At 61.1% G+C, this 27,140-nt stretch overlaps 2 protein-coding genes across 4 annotated transcripts in view; one reads left to right on the plus strand and one right to left on the minus strand.

The window, feature by feature from the left end:
• LMF1 (lipase maturation factor 1) overlaps positions 1-10,650 on the minus strand; it is an 83,705-nt gene extending 73,055 nt beyond the window's left edge. For all 3 annotated transcript variants that reach the window (XM_047713326.1, XM_047713328.1, XM_047713325.1), the window contains exon 1: positions 10,429-10,650. In XM_047713326.1, the coding sequence (XP_047569282.1) occupies positions 10,429-10,627 (199 nt within the window). In that variant the 5' untranslated portion in view covers positions 10,628-10,650. The remainder of the gene's footprint in view (positions 1-10,428) is intronic.
• Positions 10,651-20,795: 10,145 nt separating this feature from the next.
• On the plus strand, positions 20,796-25,736 carry SOX8 (SRY-box transcription factor 8). Its single transcript, XM_047714593.1, has 3 exons — positions 20,796-21,388; positions 22,720-22,949; positions 23,680-25,736. Exons 1-3 carry the CDS (start codon positions 20,967-20,969, stop codon positions 24,414-24,416), a joined length of 1,389 nt encoding a protein of 462 aa, XP_047570549.1. The 5' UTR covers positions 20,796-20,966; the 3' UTR covers positions 24,417-25,736.
• The last annotated feature ends 1,404 nt before the right edge of the window (positions 25,737-27,140 follow it).

A 27,140-nucleotide genomic window follows, 5' to 3' on the forward strand; every position in this document is an offset into this window, starting at 1 on the left:
CTTTAAGAAATCAGAAAAAAATAGCAATGATACACAAAACAAGCACGAGGAAAGAAACCTTTAAAAACTTAGGAGTGGAGATGAATGAAATTGAAAACAAGAAAAAAAATGGGGAAAATCAAGAAAATCAAAAGTTGGTTCTTCCAAAGGATAACCGACAGACCTCTAGCCAGACTGATCAAGAAAAAGAGAGAGCGGTACCAAGAACAGAGAAGGGAGCGTTGCTACTGGCCCCACGGATCCTAAATTAAAGATCGAGAAGGATACCACAGATCTCTCAGCAGCTCAGATGAAACAAATTAATTGAAAGACACAAACTACCAAAACTCACGAATCAAGAAACACAGGTGACAAATCAAAACCCACTGCAGGCCAGGGATGCAAGGCTGGTTCAATCCTCACAAATCACTGTGATTTACCAACGACCAGACTGAGAAAGGAAAGCAATACGGTAAGACTGGACACTGGACAGAGAGGTGACAGCATTCAGCAGCTGCTCAGGGTGGAAACCTCGAGCACGCTGGGAACAGAAGGGAACTTCCATCAGCCCACAAGGGCGGCTATGCACAACTGACAGCCAACACCAGACCTCAGTCCTTTCCCGAGAGCTGGGACAAGGTGAGGACATCTCACCAGCCTCCTGAGCACTGTACGGAAGTCCTGACTCACACGGTGAGGCCGGCAAGAGAGGTAAAAGGCACATGGACTGGCAAGAAAGGAATCAAACTGTCTTTATTAACAGATGATATGAGGGTCTGAGTAGAAGATCTCAAAAAAATACCAAAAAATCCCCTCTTGGACCTAATCAATGAGTTGATCACAGACACAGAACACAAGATCGATACTTAAAAGTTCACTGCATTCATACGTATCAGCAGTGAACTGTAATCTGAGTTTTTTAATTACAATAAATAGCAACCCCCAAAATACGTAAGCAAAACTCTTACAAAACACCCGCAGAGTCTGTATGTGGAAAACAGAAAAGCACTGACAAAGGCAGACCTAAATAAGTGGGGGGTACATGACGTCTGTGGGCCAGGGGACTCAGCGTCACAAGGACGTCCGCTCTCCCCAGGCTGACCTACAGACTCAGTCTCCATCCCAGCACCCAGAAAGCTCCGCTGTTGGTGCGGACAAGCTGGTTCTAAAACGGATGCGGCGAAGCAAAGGAACTAGAACCGCCGGAGTGACCCGGAGAAAGAATGACACCGGAGGAGCCCAATTACCCGACGTCAAGAGTTACTACGAAGCGCGGCGATCAAGACAGCGCGGCACTGGCAGAAGGAGGGACCCGGACGGCGCGGCACAGGGCACGGAGCCCAGGAACAAAGGCACACGAGTACGGCCAGCTGACCTCTGACAAAGGGGCACAGACGGGTCAACGGAGGAAGGTGATCCCGAACAACGGGTGACCAGACGCAGACGGACGGGCCCACACACGTCTCACACTTACCCCGAAATTTACTCAAAAAGGACGGCAGAGCTCCACGTGAAGTGTGAAAGTGGAGCTTCTACGAGAAAATCTGCGGCTTGGGCGTGGCAACAGCAGAAGTGTGACACGGACAGAGAAAGACCGACAGACGGCGCCACATCAGATGAAAACCTCTGCTCTGCGGGTGAGGCTGAAAAGACAAAGCACGGATTGGGAGAAAACAGACCACATAAATGACCTGAGCGGGCACTTGCGTCCAGAATATTCAAGTGCCAGAATCCCGTGCTCGCAGGATACTAAGTGCCTTCAAGGAAGTCGAGAATGAGGAAACAAAGAGCCCGACGTTCAAGCTGGGCAGAGCACCCGGACGCCCACGTCATCCGCGTCACACGAGTAAGACACACACATGTCACACACACTCAGGAAAGACGCTCAGTAGCATCTACTGGGAAACGCCAATTAAGGCCCAGATGCACCAGCACCTATCACAAAAGGCAAAATCCCAAACGCCAGGAACACCAAGCGCCCCCGAGGGTCCAGAGCCACAGACGCTCACCGCGGGCGAGAGGGCACGGGCTGCGGCCGCCGTGGGCGAGGCGCTGGCCGTTTCTTCTAAAGCGGAACCCGGGTTACCGCAGACAGCCCAGAAGTCCGACGCTTAGGCATTTGCCCGCGTGAACTGCAAACTCCCATTTCCGCAAAAGCCCGTGTGCAAATGCAGCAAACGGGCCTGGTTCACAACCGCTAACATGGGAAACAACACAGAGGTCCCCGCGTGTGGGGGTAACATCCACAGGTGGTAGCTGCCTACAGTCAGAAGCTACACAAGCCGCTGAGTCACACAACAGCATGGCAGGACCACAAACGCCCTTTTCCAACGAACAGAAAGGGACCCAAAGGCTATCTAGGGTTCCATTCACACTAGAAAACAAAGCCACGGGGACGACAGCAGCCGTGCCGGGGCTGGGGGGAGGGTAGGTGATGACATGCACAGGGGAGTCTGGGGGGGATACGGCTACCCTGAATAGTACCACCGTGACGGAGAAACATGCATGTGTCAGTACCCACGGAACTGTAGGTCACAAGCAATCAGTGTTTACGAACCATCGAAACAAGCCAGACTGGAGGTCAGAGGAAGCCGGGACGAAATGCAGACTGTGACCCCTGAACGCCACTCTATGGCAGAGATCTAACGCCATCGCACTGTGCCCAAGGGGGAAGAGAGGGCTGGCCTCAGGGACTCCGGAAAATGCTTCGTGTGAACAGTGTCAGGACAAAGACCAAAGGAATGGCTGAGGAACCCCGGAATCCAGCTGGTTTTTCTCAGGGCGTGAGCGCAGCAGTCTGAAGCCGTCTGCAAGGGTCCCAGCAGGGCACAAGGAGGTTCCAGAGAAGCCAGGAAGGGAGTGGCGCACCCACCCTGTGTCCTGGATCAGGACTGGAGAGGCCTGCGTGAATTCCCGTTAACCCCGACAGACATTCTGACGGATTGTGACCACACGCGACAGCAGGCACTCCCAGCACGCAGATCCGGGCTCCGAACACCGCTCCCCGGGGAAGAAACTACGGCCAGACAAACCGCCAGTGTTAGGGATGGGAAAGGCGGGCGAGGTGAGCAGCGGAGGAAGGAAGGGGAGACGGCAGGGCCGGGCGGGACAAGAGGAGTGCAGAGCGCTGACCGGAGCCGGACAGGCTGGAGCCACAGTAAGGAACAGTGTGGGACATAACCCGGAGCCCCACTCGACGTGAGCCCTGGTGAAGACGTGGGGAGCAGACACGAGCCTTCCTCACAGAGGGATTCCCAGTGATGTGGGGAGATGCCCTCCGAGGCTGGAGCAGAGTCCTCCCTCCCCTGGGGAATGGGCAGGGCCCAGTGACCGGCTTCCAGGGGACAGGGAACCAGTGGGAAGAGACACCTGGAAACACACCTTCACCAGGTGATCCAGGCCCACGGCGAGTCGTGTGGACTCGGGCACCTGATCGGTGACAAGGGCACCTCGCCTCTGTGACCCGTCTCGTCCCAGAAACACCAGACAAACCCAGTGTGGGGGCATCAGAGCAATATGGGATGAGAACTGCCCAGAATGACCAAGCTCACGAAGAGCCAAGGAGGTCCTACAGACTGCCACAGACCAGAGGGGCCCAAGGAGACGCGGCGACAGAGTGCAGTGTGGCCCCAGGAGGAGCCCCAGGGTGGGAAGGGGCACCGGTGGGAAATCCCAATGAAGTCTGGGGTTTTCTTAACAGGTTGGTCTTTTTCTTCCAAGTGTCTTGAACGCCCATGATATGAAGCTCAGAGCAGCAGAGATAGAGAAGTGAGGCCTGACCCTCACGTGACCACGGGAGGCCAAGGGAAGGGACATGGGTGGGAGTCACCTGAGGACGAAAGCCCCCCCCCCCCCAGCCACAGAGGGTCGTGGGAAAGCAGCAGAGCACCCGCAGACATCCTTCTCCCTCACCCACCTCTGCCTCGGGCAGAACCGATCAAGTCCACATGCCACTGACCTTCAAGGCCACAGCGGGGCTGCCCCACATGGAGCCCAGCCTGTCTCCTCCCTCATTGACGCTACCCTGGCCCATTCCAGAGCCCCGGGGCTCACCCACACAGGGACCTGATGAGCGATGACGGAAGAGAGGCACGTCCTTTCTCCCTACAACCATGATTCACGCTCCCCTGCCAGGGAAGGAAAGCAAGATCTGGTCTAACCGATCCGTCCGAGGACTTCTCTCTCTCTCTCTCTCTTTTTAAAGTAATCTTTATGCCCAACGTGGGGCTCGGGCTCAGAACCCCAAGATCAAGAGTCCGACACTTCACCAACTCAGCCGCTAGGGACCCCTGGTCTCACCCATTTAGTTCTTCCTAAAAATATATTTTATTTATTTGACAGAGAGCGAGCGAGCACACACTGGAGAGCGGGGAGGGCGGCAAAGGGAGAGGGAGAAGCAGACTCCCTGCTGAGCCCCAGCTGCGGCTCGATCCCAGGACCCGGGATCACAACCAGAGCTAAGGCAGCCACTCAACTGAGCACCCAGATGCCCCTCACCAATTAGTTTTTTTTCCTCCCCCCCCACCAATTAGTTTTAAAAAGCGATTCTAAGGCAAGAGGCCTAGGAAATTCCCATCTTATCAGGAAGCCAGGAACATAGCTTGGATTAAAATTTCAGGAAAGAAAACCTATTTAAATTTCCACTCCTGTTACAGAAATGCCTAAGTAGAAAGAAGTGAAAATGTCAAAATATCAGCATCCAAAAGCTCAGCCAGACAACTGAACCTCCAAAGCCTTAGTGCCCCCGCCCTGCCACCCCACCCCAGGCAGGCAGGCGTCTGCCCCACCCGCACCCCAGCCCCCCAAGGCAGGAGACTGGGGATGAGGGGTGGGGGGTAACCCAGACGCTGATCTAGGAGAGGTGAGCAGATTCCCTAAATACCCCTTACCAAGGACGTCTGCAGATACTTTCTTTAGAAACCAAAAATTGAGTTTTCTCTCCCATTCAGATGGATGTCTATAAAACTGAAACGGAATCACCCCCAGATGCCACCTGGGCAGGGGTTTCACCGAGCGCGGCTAAGCCCCGGCCTGGGCACGGCGGCGCCCAGGGCTGCTCTTTGGAGGCGCGCGCTGCGGGCAGCTCTGGAGCGGGCAGGGGCACCTGTTTTAATTTTTTAATTTTTTTATTTTTTTAAAGATTTATTTTTTTATTTGACAGACAGAGAGCACAAGTAGGCAGAGAGGCAGGCAGAGAGAGAGGGGAAAGCAGGCTCCCCGCTGAGCAGGGAGCCCGATGTGGAGCTCGATCCCAGGACCCTGGGATCATGACCTGAGCCGAAGGCAGAGGCTTTAACCCACTGAGCCACCCAGGCGCCCCAAGGGGGCACCTGTTTTTAAACAACCCGACGGCGCTTACAGAGAACCCTGCAAAAGCCAGCAGAGCCCCTCGTTGGGGTCCAAGGGCCCGGGGCACAGACAGGAGCTGACCTCCGGGCTCTCACCACCGCATACAACGAAGCAGGATTTCTTTGGGCTCCATTTTCCCCTCAAACTTTCCACGGAGCAGCTAGGAGTCCCGCAAGTCCAGCGCCCACCGGCCCGGGCTCTGCTGTCTGCGCGGCAAGCGCGCCCCCCTCCCCCCCCCCCGGCCCCCGGGGTGGCAGCGAGGGAGGGGACAGCAGAGCCCTGATGGGGAGGTCAACCAGCTTCTGCTTCTAGAAAGTGCAGTTCTGACTCCCCTCGAAGAGCGGCCGCGGGTCGGGTCGGGGCTAGCACACGGACTGAACAGGGAGAGCGCCAGAGCCGCCGCACAGTCCGGCCACAGCCAGCCCCGAGACCATTCAGAGACAGGATTTTCAAAGAAATCCGATTGCAGGGACTCCGCGGAGACAGAGGGAAGCCGGATGCGCAAGCTGCTTACGCGCCCCGTCCTCTGTGGCGTGGGAAGCAAAGGCAGCCGAGAAATGATCACATTTCCGGGACTACCTAACCCCTGACGGGTCCTGGAACAGGCAGTGACCTTCCTCTAGGGACTCAACTGCCCCGATGTGGACAGTTTGCTAAGGACAAAAGGCAGTCCTCGCCCAACCCTGTAAGTCTACTTGAACATAAAAAAACTCCTTCGGAAACTCCCTTTTCTCTACCCCCCAAGATGCGTGTTAGCGATCACCCCCGAGCACGCGGCCCACCGATTTACATCTGAGGGGTCTCACGACTGAGTTTTTACTAAATGATAAGAACGGCCTTTTAACAGTAATAGCTAGCACCCTCGGGGTCCTGAAAACCTTGTTTCCAAAATTCCCGGGAGACTCACACTGTCCCTAACCCTCCCCAGACTTGAAGGTACGTAATGGGCCACTCCCCATGACCTTGGTGCAGCTCCTTCTGCCCACAGGTTGCCTGTGCCCGTGCTTTAATTAAATAACTTTTTTATACCAAAGACATCTCAAGAACTCCTGGCCATCGGCTTCGAACCCTAATGTCTCTGCTCCCACAGTGCTCAGAGTCCCCTCTGGAGGCCCCCATATCACCACTCATGGACACTCAGCAGACCGGGCCGTCACCGCAGCAGCGTCCACAGGGCCTGGGAGGGGCCCATCGTCTCCGACAGACCCTCATTTAGCTCCGGGAAGTGGCTTCTCAGACAAGCTCCCACCAACCTGGGCGGCTTGATGGGGACAAGTCCGCTGATGGGGCACATATGGGACCCACTGGGGTGTTCGGACACATAGGGACCTAGAGGCAGCAGACAGGGCACGGTCAGAGAAGCTGTCCAGAACTAGGGCAGGAGCCCCGAGAAAGAATGAGGAAGGGACCCTCATGTCGACATGCCATTAAATAACAAGGACCCAGAATAAGATGGCACAGCAGCAGCTCTGAAAGCCTCCAGAGGTAAACACAGGTCCCTGTGATATCGCCACCTGCGCCACCTACGAAGAAGCGAAGAACCAGAACCGTTTCTGCGCTCCTCGTCCCTGCCCCGGGAGTTCGCTGAGTGGCAGGGCCGAGAGGAGCAGCCGCGGGGGCCCCTGACCAGCCCCGGCGCGCCTCACCCGGCTTCACACACCCAGGGGACCCGAGCAGCTTGGGGGCTGGTGGCCGAGGGCCCGACGTGTGATTAGAAGGCTGGAGACCAGGCCCATCACCCACGAGCGACGAGCCCATCGGCCCCGAGCCCCCTAAGAACCCGAAATGAAGGGGTGCGGGAGCCTCCGGGCACACGGGGGTGCCGGCTGCAGGGGACAGGGCCAGGAAGCTCCGTGCTCCTTCCACACACCCGCCCGCCCTGTGGGTGTCTTCCTTCGGCTGTTCCCCAGGCCTGTCCTTACGATGAACCAGTAACCGGGAGTGAGGTGTTTCCCTGAGTTCTGTGAGCCGTTCTAGCAAATTATGGCTGGACAAGGGGGTCTGGAACCCTGACTTGCAGCTGGTGACAGCCTGGACGTGGGGGCGGTCTCGTGGGACCCGGCCCTCAGCTGTACTCATGCCGGACAGATAGCGTCAGAACTGCTTGTGAGGGAAAAAACCCACATTTGGTGTCAAGAGTGTCAGCAGAAAAATGAAAGTGTTGGGGCGTCTGGGTGGCTCAGCTGGTTAAGCATCTACCTTCCACTCGGGTCATGATCCCGGGAGGAGCCCAGCTCTGGGCTCCCTCCTCAGCGGGGAGTCTGCTTCTCCCTCTGCCCCTCCCCCAACTCATGCTGCCTCTCTCTCCCAAGTAAATAAATAAAATCTTCAAAAAAAGCAAAGAAAAAGGAAAAGGAAAGCGCTTCTACTTAGGCGTCTGGGGAGCGAGTTAGGGGTCCGGCTGCGTGGAGACTTCTCATCATCAGCCCCAGAAGCTCTGAGAAACCTGCTCCGACTGAGACCGGAGAACCCAGGCAGATCGGTAAGACCCCTGGGTGCAAGAGAACCAGAGAAGGTTCAGCTTCAAGTTCTTTCTTAAAAAGTTGTTTGGGGATGAATCCCAGAAAAAGAGAGAATAAAAGAAGAAAAGACAAAAAGACGGCGATGTGAGATCTGAAGAACTGCGGCTACAACCCAGAGGGAGTCGGGGCCTCTCGGGCAGGCGGCCTGTGTCCCAAGCGTCCGCACCAAGTGGCCGGCGGTGGGGGTGGGGAGGAAAGGGGGACACAGGTGGGACAGTATCCCGTGGGGACAAAGAGTACTGATAAAGATTATGCAAGAAGTCAAGGAAGTTTTCCAAAGCAGGAGATGCCGCTAGAGGATGGAGCACAGAAGTGTGAGGAAGAAGCCGTCCGGCCGCCGGCTCACGGGCGGAGGAACAGGGACGCTCCAGACAGGACTGGAAGAACGCTCTTAACCGTGCAGAGAACGAAGCGCAGGGCAGGGTTCGTTATGCAGCCTTGGGGTGGGGTGAGGAGTCCACAGGGACAACTCTAACATTCCACATCGCATGAAATGCGCGGGCGGTCCCTATGGCATCATGGAAAACACTGGGACTTCAGAAACTGAGGTAGTTCAGGCTACCAGAAAGATCCGGAACTTTCCAGAAAGGGACCAATGCAAGATGCATGGCCCCTTGCCCAGGGTCATCGGTCAGAGAACCTCATCCCTGGAAATGGGAAACAAGTTCCTTCATACAGCTGAGAAACACTGATTCTACCCCAAATGTAGAGAAAAGAGGAAAAAATGCATGTCTCAAAGCAAGTGGTTCTGCGCTCAGCACGGGGCTCAAACTGTCCGCTCGACCCAGCAGCTCCGAACAATCTCGTTGGGACTGGGACAGAGAAGCCGCAGAGATCAAAGGCAGCCCCGCTCCCCGGGACGCCTGGGCGGTGCTGCGGGCCAGCTCCAGCTCCCCTGGGAGCAGTCTCTGAAGCCTCCTCGGGGACCTCTGTCTCTTGCTAAGTGACAGCTCAAACACTCCCAACGACTATTTCACACTGTGCAGCACAAGGCAGCGCTGGCGAGAACTATGTTTACGGCAACAGAAGAGAGGGAGGCACTGCGGAAAGCCGGGTCTCCCCTGGGCACCAGGCCCTCCTAGGGTGCAGCCCACGGTTCGTGATTCTGGAAGGACAGTGCTGCTTCCTCGGGGAGGAAAGAGCTGAGAAACGAAGCTGAGATGTTCGGTGCCCCCCGCGCGGTGGAGGCCAGCCATGCCAGGGACCAGCACCCTCTGGATCCCCCCAGCAGAGACCACCGGCTCCCCGGGGCCATCTCAGTCTGCTCCCCAGGTCGGTTGGAGAACCTGAGTTTGAGCCCCATCGCTGGAAGGCTCAGGGCTCCTGCGCCCTTGTGGATGCAGGGGCTGGGGCGGGGAGATGGGTTCAGCACCCACAGGCCTCACCCTCTGGGCCAGGGCTGCTGTGGGTGGAGGGCCTAGCGGCTCCCGGCCGGTCAAAGGAGGGCCGAGAAGGCTGCTCAGAACCTCCGGAAGAGGCTCCGGTGGGGCTTGGGGCCAGGCCGGCCTCCAGAGGCTCCCGGGCTGTGCAAGGGGCTGCCCGCAGCCTAGGTGCCACTGCTGAGTCGGGGGCACAGGGGGCTAACGGACAAGGCTCTAGGGACAGGGGCTCTGAGGCCCCCACCCACGCCCAGGCCGAAAGCGGAATCTGGCCCCGGGAAGTGCTCAAGTCGGGGCAGGTGCAGTCGCCTTTGAGCACCTTCCCCTCTAACCCCACCGCTCCAGACCTGGGGGGGCAGGACCGCGCAGGGAATGGGGGCTCTGCGGTGCACCTGTCTGAAGGCTGAAGGGGAGCCTGTGGGAGGGGTGTTGGCAGAACAGCATCCAGGGAGAGGGGCACCCAGCGACCTGGGTGGGGGGAGCATGGGGGAGGGTGTAGCGCTTGGGGGTCGCCCTGGGGCCAGGGAGCGATTTTTTTTTGGGGGGGGGAAGCGATCCAGACCGGAGCTTCGGGGGAGGGGGGTGTGTGTCCCGGAGACGGGGAGTCGTGCAGGGGAGGGGCACTGGGGAACGTGGCGGGGGGGGGGGCGATGGGGGAGAGGGGAGTGGGGGGATGCGCGTCGTCGAGGGAGAGCGTCCTGTGGGGAGGGTCGCCCAAGGGGGAGGGGCGTCCCAGGGGAAGGGGGCCCTGGAGGGGAGGGGCACGTCTGCGGAGGAGGGGGTGGGGGTGGGGCGTCCCGGAGAGAGGGGCGTGGGGTGGGGGGGATAAGCCTCCTGTGGGGAGACACGCCCCCAAGAGAAGGGGCGTCCTTGGGAGAGCGTCGCTGGGTGAGGGGCGCCCCGGAGAGGAGGGGCATGTTTGGGGGGGCGTCGGGGGAAGCGCCCTGGTGGGAAGGGACGCCCGGGGGGAGGGGCGCCCTGAGGGGAGGAGAGGGGCACGTGCGGGGGGAGGTGCGTCGGGGGCGCTGTGGGGGTGCCCCGGGAAAGGGGGAGACGAGTGGGACCGGGGGGGGGGGCAAAGAGTGCGGGGAGAGCGTTGTCTTGGACGAGGGGCTGTCCGGGCGTCGGGGACGGTCTGGGGGACGAGGGCGCGTGCGAAGGGGCCACAGTGACGGGAGCCCCGGGCCCCGCGGACTCACAGTAAACGAAAGCGAGGGCCCTCAGGAGCACGATCCTGGTCAGCCAGAAAGTGCCCGCTCGGAGACGGGCATTACAGCCCGTGGGGTCGCGCCCCGGCCCCCGTCCCGGCGGAGACCCAGGCTCGGAGCCCGCATTCCCGGCCTTCCGCCTCCTCAAGGACTCCTCGGAGGCCGCCATCGCGGGGCCGCCAATGCGCATGCGCGCGAGGCGCCTGGCGCCCGGACGCCCCGCCCAGAAAGGGAGGCCGCTCCCGCCTGGGCTGGCCACGCCCATGGGCGGGGAGCGCGCTCCAGCTCCAGGCCCGCGCGCGCCCCCCGCAGGCCGCATGGCGTGCTGCAGCAGTGAGGGCAAGACGGGGCGTACCTGGGAGGACCAGCGTGTACTCCATCTGTAAAGCGGCGGACCCACTACCTCGTTGGCGCTTTCATCAGCCAGTGTTGCAGAAGCTCCCGGTGCACTTTCTCACCCACGCGGCTGCCCTCCTGGACCCTCTCTCTACGACTGTTGGAAAGCTTGTGTCTGGACAGGACCGGGGTGGGCCTGGTCAGCGTCCGCGTGGGCATCAGAGGACCCTCGTGGGTGCTGCACTCCCTCTGCGTACCCCTGCGGTGTATGGAGTCGTATTCCAGGAGAGGAAGGGTTGGAGGCGGCCACTGACAGCTCAGTGTGTGTGGCCAGGGGTCTACAGGTGCCCCTTCCCATGCCCTCATCTCTGCTGTCCTAGGAGGATGTTGGGGTGACAGTTACCCAGCTAGCAGGGAGAGTACAGTCAGCGGCTGGGTCCTGAAATCCGGCCAGATCCTTCAGCTCAGGTCAGCAAAGCCGCACTAGGCAGCACCCCTCCGGGCTCTCAAGATGGCACTGCTGGCCCCCTGGGGAAAGTGGCCCCTGAGGATTCAGAGGAAAGAACTTACCGACCAATGTCCCAAGCAGAACCCTGGTGAGACCACCAGCAACTCCACGTTCTGAGCACAGAGCGGCCCGGGCACCGCTCAGGAGAGGTGTGCCACGTGCTCACAGGCGCTCCTTAGAAGAACACAGCGTGTGTGGGACAGTGTAGGCATTAGACCCTTAGTGGTTAGTGGGCACACTGCGAGGTGCTTGGAAGCACATCACTGACGCAAGTGTGGGTTTTCCTTATTCTTCACAGCTCTTTACATATTAAAGATCCTATTCTTGTGTGTACATTACTTGTGTGTACATTGTGTGTTTGTCCTGAGTATTTTGTTTTGACATCTTGTTCTGAGTGTTTTGATGTATAAATGATGTATACTTGTGTGGCCAAATGATCAGCTTATTTGATTATATCTTTACTATCTGCCGTGTGAGCTCTGCAAGGGCAGGGACTGGCGTTGGACACAGGCTCCCCCAAATCTAGGACAGACCAGCAACTTCTGGAACCTTTCTTCAGCCCGCCCCCAGCTGTCCCCCACCTGCACTGCTGGAGTGATAACACACGTGCATCTTATAGTGTGAGTTTTTAAGCAGTGCCTTTCCCCCTTTTCTGTAGCGAAAAGTTCTCCCTTCAGAGCCCAAATGCAAAGTGGGGGAGTGGGGGCAGTGGGGGAGGAGGGGTGGGCACAAACATTTTCTGCATTCTTGTGAGCCCCCAGCAGGAAACCATGTGCCCAAGGGCTCCCAGCCTTGGGGATCTGGGGGACAGTTAGTCCTGGTCCATGCTTCCAGGTCTTTCCTGCAAAGCTATGATCTGCACCTCCCCTGCAGGGTCTGGGTGCTGTGTTTGGGATGGGCTAGCACAGCTGTCTGGGGGAGAGCAGGGAGAATTCGGTGCCCCTCAGCCCAAGCCCTCTCAACCTTCCATGCCTTCCCCCGGATGCAGGAGGTGCTCAAGGGACAGAAGGCAAGGAAGGACAGCTCTGCCATCAGGTGTGACCCAGGGTGCTGCTTTTCAGGTGGGGACAGTCCTCACAAAGGGCCCTTTGTCCTCAGCTTCCCCTGGCCCGAGTTGCATTGTTCTCCCCAGAGAAGGGCACAATGGGGCATTGTGTAGAGCAAAAAAGGGGCCTTGTCCAGCATCCAGCTCGCTGGGCTCCAGGCTCCCTCTCCGGGTTTACCCAGGGTGGGCGAGGCCATCGGAGAGGATGGTGGGGAGCTCATGTCCTTCTGTTTCCTCTGGGACCTGCCTTCCTGGTTGACTGCAGAGGTCCAGCGAGTCTGAGGGTCTAGAACGCACAAGGGAGCGGACCTGACAGAGCAGGGCTTGCCCTGAGGAGAGGCTGGCCAGCGGCTCAGGGCTGGTCTGTTTCCACCCCAATTTAATCAGAAGTGCGCTGGTCTATTACTGAGCTGGAGAGCGGAGAGAAATATTGACACCTGCTGCACGTCAAGCCCAGCGGGAGCAGCAGACGCACAGGCCACGTGTGGTCCGGTTCACCGTATGTGACACGCCCGACATGTCCAGGATAAGCAGTCCGCAGAGACAGAAAGCAGACCGGTGCTTGTCTAGGGCTGGGGGCAGGGAGTGAAGAAAGTACTCCAGAGCCAGACAGAGGGGACGGCTACGCAGCACGGGGAGCCCGCTGAAAGCCACCCAGCGCACACTTCCAAATGCTTACACGCTCTGCCCTGTGAATTTCACTTCCACGCCTGCAAGCCCCAGGAACGCAGGGGTCTATCTCTGGAGAGGCCTCTCCCCCACACCAGGAGCCCCGGGGTAGGGGGAGGGCTCCTAAACCTACATTTTCAAGCCAAAAACTGCTGGAGGAAAAAGCCTGGTTCCCGAAGGACTGGTGCAGAGCCCCGCCTGGACAGAGCGAGCGAGAAAGAGCCCAGAAGAAGACAAGAGGAGAGAAAGGGAGGCTTCCCCGAGACGACCCATTAGCTCAAGCCTGGGGCTGGTGTCCCACGGACCCACAGACAAGCCAGAACCCCTGGGCCCATCCCTGGGGCGCCATCCACAGCTCCCCCGCTGCCATCCCAGAGCAGAGGCACACACAGGCCCACGGGCTGGCGGTACTCCCAGCAGCTGCGGGAGGCTTCACGGAGGAATGAGCCCCGTGTCGGCACCTCGTCCAACTGTCCCCAGGCACCCTGGCTTGGCAGCCCCCGCTGCCTCAGGGCAATTGTTCCTGCCGTGCGTCTGCAGCTGTCTCTGGCACCCACAAGACCCCAGCTTGGGCCCGACCTAATCGCCCTCCCTTCATTTACCCCAATTTTTCATGTCTTGACATCTGTTGATGGGGGGGACAGAACCCACGGGTGCTAACATCTGTCACTGTCTTCTGGGGGGTGGTCAGTTTGGGCTGGTCCCACCCTGACTGTCCAGTGGCCAAGACCCTGGGTAAGGCTGGCAGGTGCCGGTGGGGGTGGGTGAGCAGGTGCTGGGCCATTTGCTGGTTTGCGGGAACTGTGACTCACAGACGGCTGTTCTGCTTGGCTCACCCGTCTCCTCTCCTGGCACCCTCACCTCTCCTCCCGTGCCTCCACCCCAGAAGGAGATGTGGCTCTGTGCGGCCAGGCAAGGCCGGTAAGCCAGGACCGCAAGGCAGAGACGAAAGCAGAAAGTCAGCGTGCTGTTACCGTCCGTGGCTGTCAAGCCCGATGGGACCAGAGTACGTGCTCTGAAGTGTTTCTCTTGGAGTCAGACTCTGTCCCGGAGGAAGATCTGGAAACTGCCCAGGCCAGGGGTCACAAACAGGAGGACTGCGGGCTGAATTCTACTTGCGGACCTGTGTCAGTTACCACTCACCACAACAATCCTGTGTAACAAACGGACTTCAAACCAAAAATCATGGTGCCGGCCGCACTGCTACCCTCCGAGCTGGGCTCAGGCCGTGCATCTGCAGTCGGCTGAGGTCTGGGGGCAGCTAGACGCGGGCTGGACGCCGGGCGGGCTGGGGCCTCTCTCCGGACACCTTACAGCCTGGCCCATAGCGGCTCCACACTCCCCTCCCAAGCGGGCTCCAGATGGCATCTGCACCCAAGACCCCTGATTTGGCCCAAACCACTTATTTCATGGGTTGCGGAGGTTGTGCCCCCCACCCTCCAGCTGTGCCTCACGTCCAGAGGACTTCTGCCCCTGATTCTAGCAGACAACTCACTTCTGAAGAGAACAGGTGGCATTCCTATGAGGTGTTCTCCGCGAAGGTGGAGACAGCCCCAGCGGTGCGGACGGGCTCTGGAAGTTGCTACTTGGACTGACGAGCGGAGGCTCCTGGACGCCCAGCAGCCTGCATCCACCAGCTCACACAGGCCCCACAGCGAGCCCACGGAACAGACTGGCATTCCGGACTCTCCCGCTGCCCAGAGGAAGCCCGGACTCACCCAAAGTCAAAGGGCCACAGGGGACAGAGGCGTCCCATTCCCGTGACCTCCACGCCCTCTTCTGCAGAATTTCAGTGGCGTCTCAGGGGACCCCTGCAACTCCCTCCTGCCCCTTTCCACACCCTGAGGGTGGGAGGAAGGGGCAGGTGGCCAATCTCGCTCTGAGCCTTCCTGATGGGCTCCCAAGAACCGTCAGCTTTCTTCCCTTCTGCACAAGGCTCCCGCCTGAGGGGGTCTTAATTCGACCCTCCTTCACCAAGTTCCAAAAAATAAATCCTTGGGAGACAGCGGAAATCTTTTGACAGGGTGTGTTTTAATTTGCCTTCGGCACTGCCCTGTGTCTGGAACCTTCCGTGGGGGCAGAGCCAGCCTGGGCCCCTCACTCCGAAAGAGGATTTTTCACTCCGAGACTTTTATTTCAAGCTGACGTCTGCCTTTCCCGGTCATAATGGATGTGGGGCTCCACTCCCGAGGGCTTCCCATGTGTGCATCTTCAACAGGAAGCCTCGTTAAATCTGAAAGTTGAGTTCGGAAGGACAAGCACAGCTCCCGGAACCTATCTGGGCTCAGAAGCTGGTTTTCTGGACTGAGGGTTATCTTCCGACGTGCTGGCTCCCCTCCGGCAAGGGGGCTGGGAAAGCCTCTCCAGGCCCGGTTGCCTCTCAGAGGAGCCCAGTGACCAGAATGCAGAGGAGCTTGGTGCAAGGGGACAAGGACCCAGCTGCTGGTGAAGGGCAGGGGTCCTGAGCTGGGGACTGGGGTCCAGGGGGCAAGCTCCCAGAGTAGCCGGAAAGCCCAGGGTCCAGAATGAGGGTGCGGTCTGGGGCCCAGGATGCTGGAGCCTGGTATTACGCAAAGCCCGTGTGCTCAGGCAAGGAAGGGAACGTATTGGCTTATGGGATGGCAGATCCCAGGTCTCTAACACCTCAGCAGACTCGGTTTCCCCCATCAATGATACTGCTGGCACCTGGCCTGGACACCTGGTGTCCAAGGAAGGCTGTATTCGGAGACCCCTGGGACCCTGCCTGAGGACAGTTTTTTTGGCTACAGAAGCAGCGTATGCCTCCCCGTCAAAGACACACACCAAATCTTGAATGTCGCTGGTGGAGTCAGCCCCCCAGGCCCAGGCCAGAGAGAGGAGAGATGGATAGGCACAGCTGGAGGCCAGGGCCGGTGGTGGGGGGTGTCACTACCAGCAGGGGGTGACCGGAGGCCTGGGCAGAGACCACAGCTGTTCTCAACACATCTGTGTAGCACATGTCACTGGACAGGCCGTGTTCACTGGGGCTCAGCCCTCTGGGTTCAACATCGCCCTCTCCCCAAACATTTTCCAAGAATGGCCACACAGAGGGTCCCACTGGGCCATCAGCAATCATCCCTGGGCAGGGTGGCTTTCCTCCCAGGAGGCTTCAGAGCTGGCGACAAGGTGCAGAGATGGAGCTGCGGCCATCCCTACCTAAAGGCTGGGCAGGGTCCTGAAGATACACTGGCTTGAGCAGGAGCCCCTCTCTGGAGCGAGCCGCTCAGCGACCCCCACAGGCTGGCCCGCAGCACCAAGGTCTATGGCGGAGGGAGCAGAATCCAGGTGGGATCTTCCTTCTAGTGTCCTCCGCATGCAGAGCAGAGAAGGCCCAGGAACAGACACAGCCAGCTCCCAAGTGGTCATCAGCCCAACCAAGGGGAGGGCTTTGACCCAAACCAGAACTTCCACGCCAGCTGGCAAACTAAGTCGGAGTGTTTGAACAAAAAGCTTGGCCCGGAGCCCTGATGGTCTGTTACTGAGGGACACTGGACTCCTGGCGCCCCCGGGAGCCCCCTCGCCTCTCTCTCCGAAGACTCAGTGGGGCAGGATGAGGCTGTCTTTATGGAGCTGCTGCTCGGGGCTGATTGCTCATCTGTGTCGGAGACTTTCGGTTTCTGCAGACCAGCCAGTAATTAAAAGCACCAATTAATCTCTGAGACTGAGCCGGGGGTCCCAGGATGTGATGCCAACTGCCTCGGGCTGGCTCACGGAAAGGCCCAGGTCACGACTGCAGACACACAGGGGCCATGCCGTCCCTGGGGCTCAAGAGCCCCTGTGGCCCGCCCCCAGTGCCTTTCTCTGAAAGACCATACACACTACGGACACGGCCTCCCAGGCTGTCCAAGATCTGGGCTGGGCAGGGGGTGGGGAGAGACGTCAGGGTGCTGCGAGCAGTGAGAGTACAATGCCCACTTCCATGGTGGGCAGCCCTTCCTTCCCACTCAGCCTCTCCAGGGCCCACCCCCCCCACACACGTGCACACGAGCACACACATGTACACATAGTGGCACACGGGCATGCCTGCACATTTACTTGGGCACACACAGGGCACATGCACATGCACACATAGGGGCACACGCATGTGCACATGGGCATGCACACACACGCACACACACAGGGACACATGCATGCACACACACCCGGGAGCACACACACGTGCTCGCACAGGGATGTGTATGCACACATGGGCACACATGGGGTGCACACATGTGGGCACGGGCTTTCTGAGCTTCCCTAGAAGCCAACAGGTGGAAGGGTTGGGGGTCTTCTGCCTGGAAAGGGTCTCCCTGGAACCCTCCGGGCCTGGACCAGCCCGGGCTCGTCGGCACAGGGGTGTTTGCCAGCCTGTATGCCCTTCTTCACAGGTGCCCTTGGGGCCCTGCCAAGGGTGTAGGTCTAGAATCCTCATCTCCATCGGCATTCCTAGGCCCCAGGGGCAGGGATATGGTTTACACCTGGCCTATCGGATCACATCCCTGAGTCTGCAAAGGCCACTGGGTGAAGTTGGGGTGGGTGGGGGCAGGAAGGAACAGCCAGGAGGTGGACTGAGAGGAGGTTCAAAGAGCTGTCCCTCAAGTTTTATTTTTTTTTAATTTTTTTTAAAGATTTTATTTATTTATTTGACAGAGAGAAATCACAAGTAAGCAGAGAGGCAGGCAGAGAGAGAGGAGGAAGCAGGCTCCCTGCTGAGCAGAAAGCCCGATGTGGGGCTTGAACCCAGGACCTGAGATCATGACCTGAGCCGAAGGCAGCGGCTTAACCCACTGAGCCACCCAGGCGCCCCTGTCCCTCAAGTTTTAAATCACTGTAGCTTCACTCTTTCTCAGATACCCTATGCTCTCTGCTGCCTCAGGGCCTTTGCACATGTTGCCTCCTCCCAACCTCCTTGCCATTGAGGGAATGGTCTTTCCTCCTTCTTCCAGAAGTTGGAAGCTTCAGGTCTCAGCTGAATTTTGCCTCCTCAAAAGACCCCTTCCCAGACACACACACACACACACACACACACACACACACACACACACACACCCCTCTGCCGTGGTGAGTGTCGCATCTCTTTGGTGTTTGCCCACTAAAGCCCCTGGCACAAAACAGATGCTTCATCATTACTAAGGAACACAGGAAGCAACCGCAGTCACCCCTTTCTCTGAACGCTACACCCACGTACCTGCTTAAGGCCTGCCTAGCCACTGAGGGCATGCACTGAGGTCAGCACTAACAGAGGAGGAGGCTGGATGGCAGGCTGGTAAGTATACGGGCCTTCCAGAAGGCCAGGAGGCTGTGGAGTACGTCTGCGTGCCACCTTATGTGTCCATAGCCTGCGCTGGGCCGATGAGCTTACACCTGGATGCTGCCTTGTGGGGAAGGGCATACACAGACAGCACGAGTCTGGGCCTGGCAGGATTTGCCCTCCCTACCCATCCTGTAGGAGTCATGAGCTGTACATACATGACAGGCATGGCCCACCAGCCCTACCAATCTCCGGGGCAGTCGCTGCAGCCCCATGGAGCTGAGGGTGGGGCCTAGGACCTGTACGACCCGGGTTTGGCAGGGGACTCCCCCTGCCTGGTGGTCACCAGCCCATGACCCTCTGGGCCAGTGGGGAGAAGGGAGAGGCTGCCTTACCTGATGCCTCCCATGCCGTCTGTGCTTCCTGTCTCTGCGCACAGCAGATCTGGTGCCCAGTGGTACACTGGATGCAGGGAGGGGTGGGACTGGGACCTGTTTTCTCGGGGGTCCAGGTCTGCCAACCTCAACCCTTCTCCTGCTTGCATTTGCAATGGGTCCCCACGGGCCAGTAAGATGGATGCGTACCCTCAGGCGATCCCCGTTTGGGCCTCCCTCAGTCCTCTGGCTGCAGAGTGCGGAGTGCAGACCCCAGATGGAGGGCAGGACCTCGAGGGGAGGCCACTGCAGATGAGCAGGTAAGGATGTTTCCCCGCAGGTGACAGAGCCAAGGGAGGCCGGCCACAGGACAGGAGACAAGGGCACAGGCCAAGCCCAGAGGCTTCAGCTCTGCCGCCCTGGGGCCCTCCACCGGCGCTGTTCACCTTAGACAGCAACTGCGCCCTATCCCCGTGGCCATAAAGCACAATATCAGGTTCCCTGATGTAGGGCAAGGAGCCGAGCCCATCCTGTGCCTTGGGGTCACCTGCAGGTGACAGGAAATCTGGGCTCCTCCCTCTTAGACTCTGAGGTGTCCCCACAGAGAGGCCAGCATGTTCCCATGCAAGGCTGTGGGATCCCTGGGCAGCCCCCAGAGTCCCTGAGGTGAAGGCTTCATCCCTAGACGGGCAGCCCAGGTGGACAGGGCTCCAAGGCCCAAGTGCGAGCTAAAGGATCGGAACCCCGGTGGCCAAGGCAGGCCTGGGTGGGGCCAGGAGGCCTGCCCTGGGCAGACCCGGGCTCGGTGGTGGACCCGGGATCGGTATATGAGCACTCGGAGGGAGACTCTTCCGCCGACCCACCGACTTTAAATTTGGAGTTTTCTGGTAGCACACCCACTCCGTTCCGGGCATTGCCCCTTGGCTGCAGCGGCCAGTGGCCCGGGCGTCCAAGACTCTGAGGAGAGGAATCGGGCGCCCTTGCCTAGGGTCACCCAGGGCCCGCGAAAAACAGCTCGCAGCCGCACGTGTTCCCACTCGGCCACCCGAGGGCCTGTGGCGAAGCTCTGGGCTGCCGGTCCCTCGCCTCCCCGAGGGTTTGCCAAAAGAATCTGAGCCGCATCGGGGACTGCCAGGCCCAAGGCCAACTCGCGGGGGCGGCCTCGGGCGGGGACTCGGAGCCGCGGCCCGGCTCTAGCCTCCGGAGAAATGTCCCCTCTCCGACCCCGCCGCCCCAAGCCGGGCCGCACAGCCCGCCCCTTCCCTCCAGGCTGGCGCGCCCACCTCCTCCACCGAAGGCGCCCCGGGGCGGCCATCACCTTCGCCGGACCACCCAGGGCCGCCCAGCCGGAGAGCTTCAGCGCCCACCCCCTCACCGGGTCAGGCCCGGAAGGCCCTAGGCCCCCGCGTCCGGCCACGCCATCCGCCGGGCCGCCCCAGGGACTCCGCAAGTAGGCTCAGCTCGGTCCCTGCCCAGCGCTCCCGCCTCCCTCTGCGGCCCGGCTCCTGGGGCCGCTCCCCCGCCCGCGCTTTCCCCGCTCATACCGGACTGGGCGGGGAACCTGGGATCGTCCAGCTCCCAGCCGCGGCCCTAGGGCGCGCTTTACCTGGACGTGCACGGCGCGCAAACCAAGGGCGCGCTGGAGGGTCTTGCCCGGCGCGCTGGCCCTGCGGGCGGGGAGCCCGGGCTTTGAGGCTACACGGCCGAGCCAACCCTCCCCTGGGCTGCAGGCTGGCAGGAGTTGACCCTGGCGCCTCTGGGTTGTGGGCGAGACGTCGGGGCTCAGGACCCGCTGTGGGGGAGGCTCTGGAGGACCCGCCTCCACGCGGAGCGGGCTTCCCCCGGCTTGGCGACCCGGCCGGGGGCGGGACCCACAGGAGCCGCGACGCGCCTCGCAGAGACACCCCGGAGCGCCCCGCCGTCCCCGGTCCTCGACCCCTTTCCCTCCCCTACCCGACTGGAAAAGGGGCCCCAGGCTTGGGGCGGCGCCGGGCGGGGCGCGCGGGGGCGCAGAGGGAACCGAGGCACTTTCTTCGGGTGGGGGAGGGGCGGGCGCCAGGCTCCGCCCCCGGGGGCAGCGGGGCGCGCGCCGGCCAATGAGGAACCGGGGAGGGGGCGGGCCTCGCGGCTGCCGCTTAAAGAAACTTGTTGCGGGTCCTGGGTCGGGACGGAGCTTCGGCGGCGACGGCGGCGGCGGCGGAGGCAGCGGGGAGGCCCGGGTCGGGCGGCGGCGGCGGCGGGGACGCAGGTCGGGCCACGGCGCGGCGACCTCGGGTCCCGGAGCGGCCGCGGCGCAGCTGAGCAGCGGCCCCGCGGGTCCCGGTGCGCGCCCCTCCGCGCGCGGCCCCGATGCTGGACATGAGCGAGGCCCGCGCCCAGCCGCCCTGCAGCCCGTCCGGCACCGCCAGCTCCATGTCGCACGTGGAGGACTCGGACTCGGACGCGCCGCCGTCGCCTGCCGGCTCCGAGGGCCTGGGCCGCGCGGCGAGCGCGGGGGGCGGCGTCCGGGGCGACGCGGCGGAGGCGGCGGACGAGCGCTTCCCGGCCTGCATCCGCGACGCCGTGTCGCAGGTGCTCAAGGGTTACGACTGGAGCCTGGTGCCCATGCCGGTGCGCGGGGGCGGCGGCGGCGCGCTCAAGGCCAAGCCTCACGTGAAGCGGCCCATGAACGCCTTCATGGTGTGGGCGCAGGCGGCGCGCCGCAAGCTGGCGGACCAGTACCCGCACCTGCACAACGCCGAGCTCAGCAAGACGCTGGGCAAGCTGTGGCGGTGAGTGCGCGGTGCCCGGGTGTGCGTGTGTGTGCGTGTGTGCAGGGACGGGGCCCCGCAGCCGCGCGGGCGGGCTGCCAGCGGTTCTGGGGGAGGTGCGCAGGGACCCTGGAGGTGGCCCCGCGCCGGCCCTCGGCTCTGCTCCCAGTGGCTGTTCTCAGGGCCAGTCCCAGTGGGAACCCCCTCTTTGACCCGAGAAAGGGCTGCCCGGCAAGTGTGCAACCCCTAGCACGCTCCCTCAGTCGCCAGCAGCCTGGTGAAGGCTGGGATGGCATGTGGGGGTTGGGGACCCCACGCGTGAGCGGCCCCAGAGTCTGGAGGCCTGGCCCTCTCCAAGGGAAGGTGGCTTCTGTTGGGAAGCAGGACACAGTAGCAGGCAGGGTAGTGCCCTCTGGACGTGTCCCTCTTTGGAAAGGGCTTCCTCCACTCTGACCCCCATGTGGGGAAGTGAAGGCAGTTGGAGGGGTGCACGTCTGTTCAGCTGGGACGGTCCCCACAGCTTTTTCCTCCTTTCCCACCTCTGCACCCTGTGCAGGGAAGGATGAGAGATACAGGAGGGGTCCAGCGCAGGCACGCTGTGCACATACTTAGAGAGGGCAAAGCTGGACATTTTTGCAGAAAATAGGACAGCAGTGGTGCTGAGAACTGCCCATCCCCACCAAATGTGTTCTATTCTACTTGGGTTTAAAATGGATGGTTGTGGGTTTGGGCTCCCATTTCCTGCCCCTCTCCTTGGGAGTGGGCACTGGGAGTTGGGACGTCTGTCCTCTGCGTGCCTGTCTCTGTCTGCTCTGGGCACAGCGGACTCCGGCAGCCCCGCGGCCTGTTCCGTAGACGGTTGGAGGTGAGTTTCTGGAAAGGTTTCAGAGGACCGTGTGTGTTCTGAGCCTCAGTGAGGATCACACGCGTTTTGCCAGCGTTCCTGGGGGTCTGGGAAGCCCAGATGCCCATGGAATCCCTGCCCGTTCCCAGGAACTCTCGCTTTGTCCCCGGTGTGTTATCCGCTGGGTTCTGCCTCCTCCCCGCCTGCCTGAGAAAGCCCCAAGGGGAGGGACTTACACAGGCTCTGAGCGAAGGGAAGTAAAGATGATGGAGGTGGGAAGGTTTGGGTCTTGTTGTAGCACGTTCCTGAGACCCTGGTGAGAACAGACCTCGCCAGAACTCCTCGCTGGCCTGAGCGCCCTGTCCCCGGTGAGGGGAGAGCCTGCCTGGTGCTTGCTGAGGCGCAGGGGCATGCACGGGCCTCCCCGTGAGTGTCGGGGTGGGTGAGGCCCTGCCCCCCGGGCAGCATGGGGACTCGGGCCATCCCACGTCTGCCCTTGGTGCTGCAGCTTGCTGAGCGAGAGTGAGAAGCGCCCCTTCGTGGAGGAGGCAGAGCGGCTGCGGGTCCAACACAAGAAGGACCACCCAGATTACAAGTACCAGCCACGCCGCAGGAAGAGCGTGAAGACGGGCCAAGGAGACTCCGACTCCGGACCCGAGCTGGGCCCCCACCCCGGCAGCGCCGTGTACAAGGCCGATGCCGGCCTGGGTGACCCGCACCACCACAGCGACCACACAGGTGGGCTCTTGGGGCCCCACAGCAGGTGCCTGCCCCAGCAGGAGAACTGGGGGTCTCCACGTCTGCTGAGATGGGTAGTGGGTGTGGGAAGTGGGGCTCACTCCCAGGGCAGGTGGCTTTGAGATAATCCCAGGTTCCCCGATGCACACGGGTGGCCGGGGGACTCCTTAGCCCCAACCGAGCCCTGAGGGTCTCAAAGCTTTGCCGTGGCCGGCGCTGGGTGATGTGGGTGTGTTCTGCTCTGCCTGAAGGCGTTTCTGCTTCCACTGGTCTTCCAGCTGGTGCTGACCCAGCACTCCTGCCCCTGGCGTGGCGGTCAGCTGCCCGGCTTTAACATCAGACAGACGGGGAGAATCCTGGCCAGCCGAGCAGTCTCGGTCAAGCCGGCCAAAGCTGCGAACCTCCGGGAGAACACGTTTTGTGTGGGTCCCGTTGTGGTCGTGGGCAGGGGGCCGGGCACTTCCTTTTCTTTCCCCCACCTCGGTCTTCACAGCGGGGCGTCCGCAGACCCAGCTCTCGCCCGAGAACAGTGCTTAACGGAATTTCCTTGGCCAAGGAGTGAGGTCTGGGTCTGGCTATGCTGGAATTTCTGGGAAACGTACAGAAACAAAAAGCCGTTGATTTCTACCTGTGGCAGTTAGCGGGCTCGTGTTCCTCCGGGTGCGCGTCGCCGGCCTGGCCAGCCCCCCACAGAAGGGGCATTCATCTCTGAAACGTGCTCTGTCCCTAGGGCAGACCCACGGGCCACCCACCCCACCCACCACCCCCAAGACGGACCTGCACCACGGGGGCAAGCCCGAGCTGAAGCTGGAAGGCCGCCGCCTGGCGGACAGTGGGCGTCAGAACATCGACTTCAGCAACGTGGACATCTCGGAGCTGAGCAGCGAGGTCATCGGCAACATGGACACCTTCGATGTGCACGAGTTCGACCAGTACCTGCCCCTCAACGGCCACTCGGCCTTGCCCGCGGAGCCAGGCCAGCCCGCCGCCACCTCCTACGGGGCTGCCTCCTACTCACACTCGGGGTCGGCAGGCATCGGGGCGTCCCCCGTGTGGGCCCACAAGGGAGCTCCTTCGGCCTCCGCGTCGCCCACTGAGGCGGGTCCCCCGCGGCCGCACATCAAGACGGAGCAGCTGAGCCCCGGCCACTACGGAGACCAGTCGCACAGCTCCCCGGGCCGTGCCGACTACGGCTCCTACAGCGGCCAGGCCAGCGTCACCACGGCCGCCCCCGCCGCGGCCGCCAGCTCCTTCACCAGCTCGCAGGGCGACTACACCGACCTGCAGGCCCCCAGCTACTACGGCCCGTACCCTGGCTGCCCGTCCAGCCTCTACCAGTGCCCCTACTTCCACCCTTCTCGTCGGCCCTACGCCTCACCCCTGCTCAGCGGCCTCTCTGTGCCGCCTGCCCACAGCCCACCCGGCAACTGGGACCAGCCCGTGTACACAACCCTGACCAGACCCTGAGGGCGCCGTGGCCCCGGGGAGGGGACTGGTGTCGGTGCGGGACAGCCTGGATCTCAGCAAGGACGGATGGAGCCTCCGGTCTCGCGGAGGGGTGCGCTAGCGAGGGAGGGCTGGGGGCGGACCGGCAGGTGCAGGCTGAAGTGTGCCGGGAAGCCTCGCTTTGTAATCCACGCGCTGCACGGGGCTTCCAGATCTCCACGCTCCCTGCGGCCGGCCGACGGAGCCCCTTTCCCACGCTCTCTTCACCATGCCTGGCGACTCTGGAACCAAGGACCGCCACCAGGCCCTCTTCCCTGCTGGCACCAGCGCCTTGGTTTTGCCTCTCGGTGGACGGAGCAGCCACAGCACAAAACAGAAAGGAGGGAAGAGGCATGGGGTCTCCGGCCTCCTGTGCTCCAGGGTCCCCGCCAGCCTCACGAGCGTGGAGACCTCCAGGGGACCCCACTGCAGGAGCCCCTCTGGGGACCGGCGCATCAGCTCTGAGGTGCTGCCTGCCATCAAGGCTCTTCTTGGCAAGGTTTGGCTGCGACTAACACTTCTCTCTTTTTATTTTACTTTTTTAAATTTTTATTTTGGAAGCTTAAACACATTCGATTTGTTTGGGAAGCTGTTGAAGTGTATTTATGTTCTGTATTACTTTATCTTTAATTAATGAAGTCATTCGTGCTGTGAGTAGAATTGAAGACAAAACAGAGGCCGGTGGCTGAGCACGAGGGCTGGGGGGACAGGTGGGGTAGCCCCCCCCACCCCCTGAGCTCCAGGCCCCTCCAGGAACCGCCCCCCCCGCCCAGGGAGGAGAAGGGATTTGCCTTGCAGTGTCTCTGACCGGGCAGGGGCGCCCCGGCCCCAGGGCTGTGGCTCCAGCTGGTCGCTGCCCAGGACGGGGATTTCCTGGGACGGGGTGGCTCGTTCATCGGGGCTCTTAGGAACCAGACGCCACCTACAAGCTGTGAAGCTAAAACCTCGTCCACTAAAGTGTTTAGAGGCTTAGTCTTAGAGGAGTAACCCCTGCTTCCGCTGTGTGCCGAGCACTGACCGCGCCTACTTCATGGAAACTTGTGCCTTTCAACTTTGTACATAGAGAGACGTCTGAGAAGTCGCTTCTTTTTACTTTTTCTACTTTTTCCTACCTTTTTCTAGAAACAATTTTTTTTTTTCTTTTTTGCCTGTCTCTTCCTGGGCGAGCGGGCAGGGAACTATATAGCTCATTCTCACGCCGACTCTGCCGATCCGCGTAGAGTCTGGCCTTCCGCCGCCACTACCTGCTGTGTTCTGCTGCTTTCTGACCAAGCAACGCTAACTTTCGTACAGACCAGTTTGATAAAATTAAAAAAAAAAAAAAAAAAAAAAAAAGCTTTTTATCTACTTGGGCTGCGTTTTGTGTGTTGCTTTCTGTACGTCTGGGGTCCCGTGTGGGAGGGCCTCGGCCGAGGCAGGAGTGGGGTTCGACCTGGGCCCTCCTCGGAGGATGTGGGCACCGGGAGCCCCATGAGGACAGGACGGAGACAGCGTCCCAGCCCTGGGGCACAGCCAGGCACCCCCCCGACCCCCCCCTCCAGGGACTGCATCTGCGTCTGAGCAAATCTCAGGCCCCAGGATGCTGGCTGGCCAGCCAGAGCCTTCCTTCCCCGGCCCCCCCACCCCTGCCCAGGGCCTATTCAGTAGGCAAATCGGGTCCAATCTGGGGCCATGGTTTCCTCCCGGGCGAATCCCAGAGCTGGGTTTCTGGGTGGCTGACGGCATTTTTCGGGCCCTGGCGCCCAGCCAAGCTGGGAGCTGGGTGAATGCCGCCCCGCAGGCACCAGGCGGGGTTGTCCAGTTAGCTGACTGTTTCAGGAGAGAGATGCTTGTGGGGAGCTGGAGCAGGCGAGGGGTGGCCTCACCCCCTGCTGGGGCCGCCCGGCCTATGCAGCCGGCCTCAGGGCTTCACTGGGCTGGGTGCACCCGCCGCTGGGCCCTGGGGATGCGTCTGGGGCCCAGAGGAAGATTGAGCTACTCACGAGGACCCAGATCCCTGAAACAACTAGCTCTGTGGTTCCAGCGGGGGAGGGGGGCGCCCAGCCTGTCTCCTTGTCTGCCAGCCGCCCGTGTGGCTGCGATCCAGGGCGCGGACCTCACCCTGCGCTGGAGAGCCTTGTCCCAGGCCTGCCAAGAGTAGTCTTGGGGAAGAGCTGCCCAGATTTACGAGGGTTCGTGAGGTCTGGGGTGTGCCAAGCCTCCTGGGCCAGGCGGGGTCTGCAGGGGGCTGCAGGCCAGGCTCACGGATGCCCGTGTGGGGCCGGTCCAGCATGTCCTGGTGCAGCCGAGGGCTGTCCAGGTCCATACGGCCCTCCAGGCTCTCACACGGACACCCCGAAGCAAGGAAAGCGCCCGCATCCAGCTCCCTGACAGAGGGAGCAAGGCCGCCCCTTCACTGCTCTGGGATCTATCAGGCCGTGCCAGGCTCCTGGGGGCGGGAGGCCCTGCCGGTTCAGTTTGCACTTGGAGGGGCTCCTGCGTGTTGACTCCCGGGGGTGTGGCCCTTCCTCCCGCCTGCCTGCCTGGTGCAAAGGCCCGGACGGCCCTGGGTCCCAGCCCGGGCAAGCCTCCGGAGGGTTTCCTCCCTTTGAGCTCATCATGGAGTTCTAGGGAGAGCGAGGACTGCCACCACCATTCTGACAAGGCCGTGCCTCCGTCCGCCCCCTGCCCCCTGCTCTCCGGGGGCCAGGCCAGTGGGTTCCCCGA

Source organism: Lutra lutra, chromosome 18, assembly GCF_902655055.1.
Source record: "Lutra lutra chromosome 18, mLutLut1.2, whole genome shotgun sequence".
In the NCBI taxonomy this organism is placed as follows: Eukaryota; Metazoa; Chordata; class Mammalia; order Carnivora; family Mustelidae; genus Lutra; species Lutra lutra.

What these genes read in the sequence shown, in the direction of transcription:
- SOX8 (XM_047714593.1), top strand. Translation starts at nt 20,967, where the DNA reads ATGCTGGACATGAGCGAGGCCCGCGCCCAGCCGCCCTGCAGCCCGTCC. An exon ending in ACGCTGGGCAAGCTGTGGCG is followed by an intron (nt 21,389 to 22,719) that starts GTGAGTGCGCGG and finishes TTGGTGCTGCAG; the next exon opens with CTTGCTGAGCGAGAGTGAGA. An exon ending in CCACCACAGCGACCACACAG is followed by an intron (nt 22,950 to 23,679) that starts GTGGGCTCTTGG and finishes CTCTGTCCCTAG; the next exon opens with GGCAGACCCACGGGCCACCC.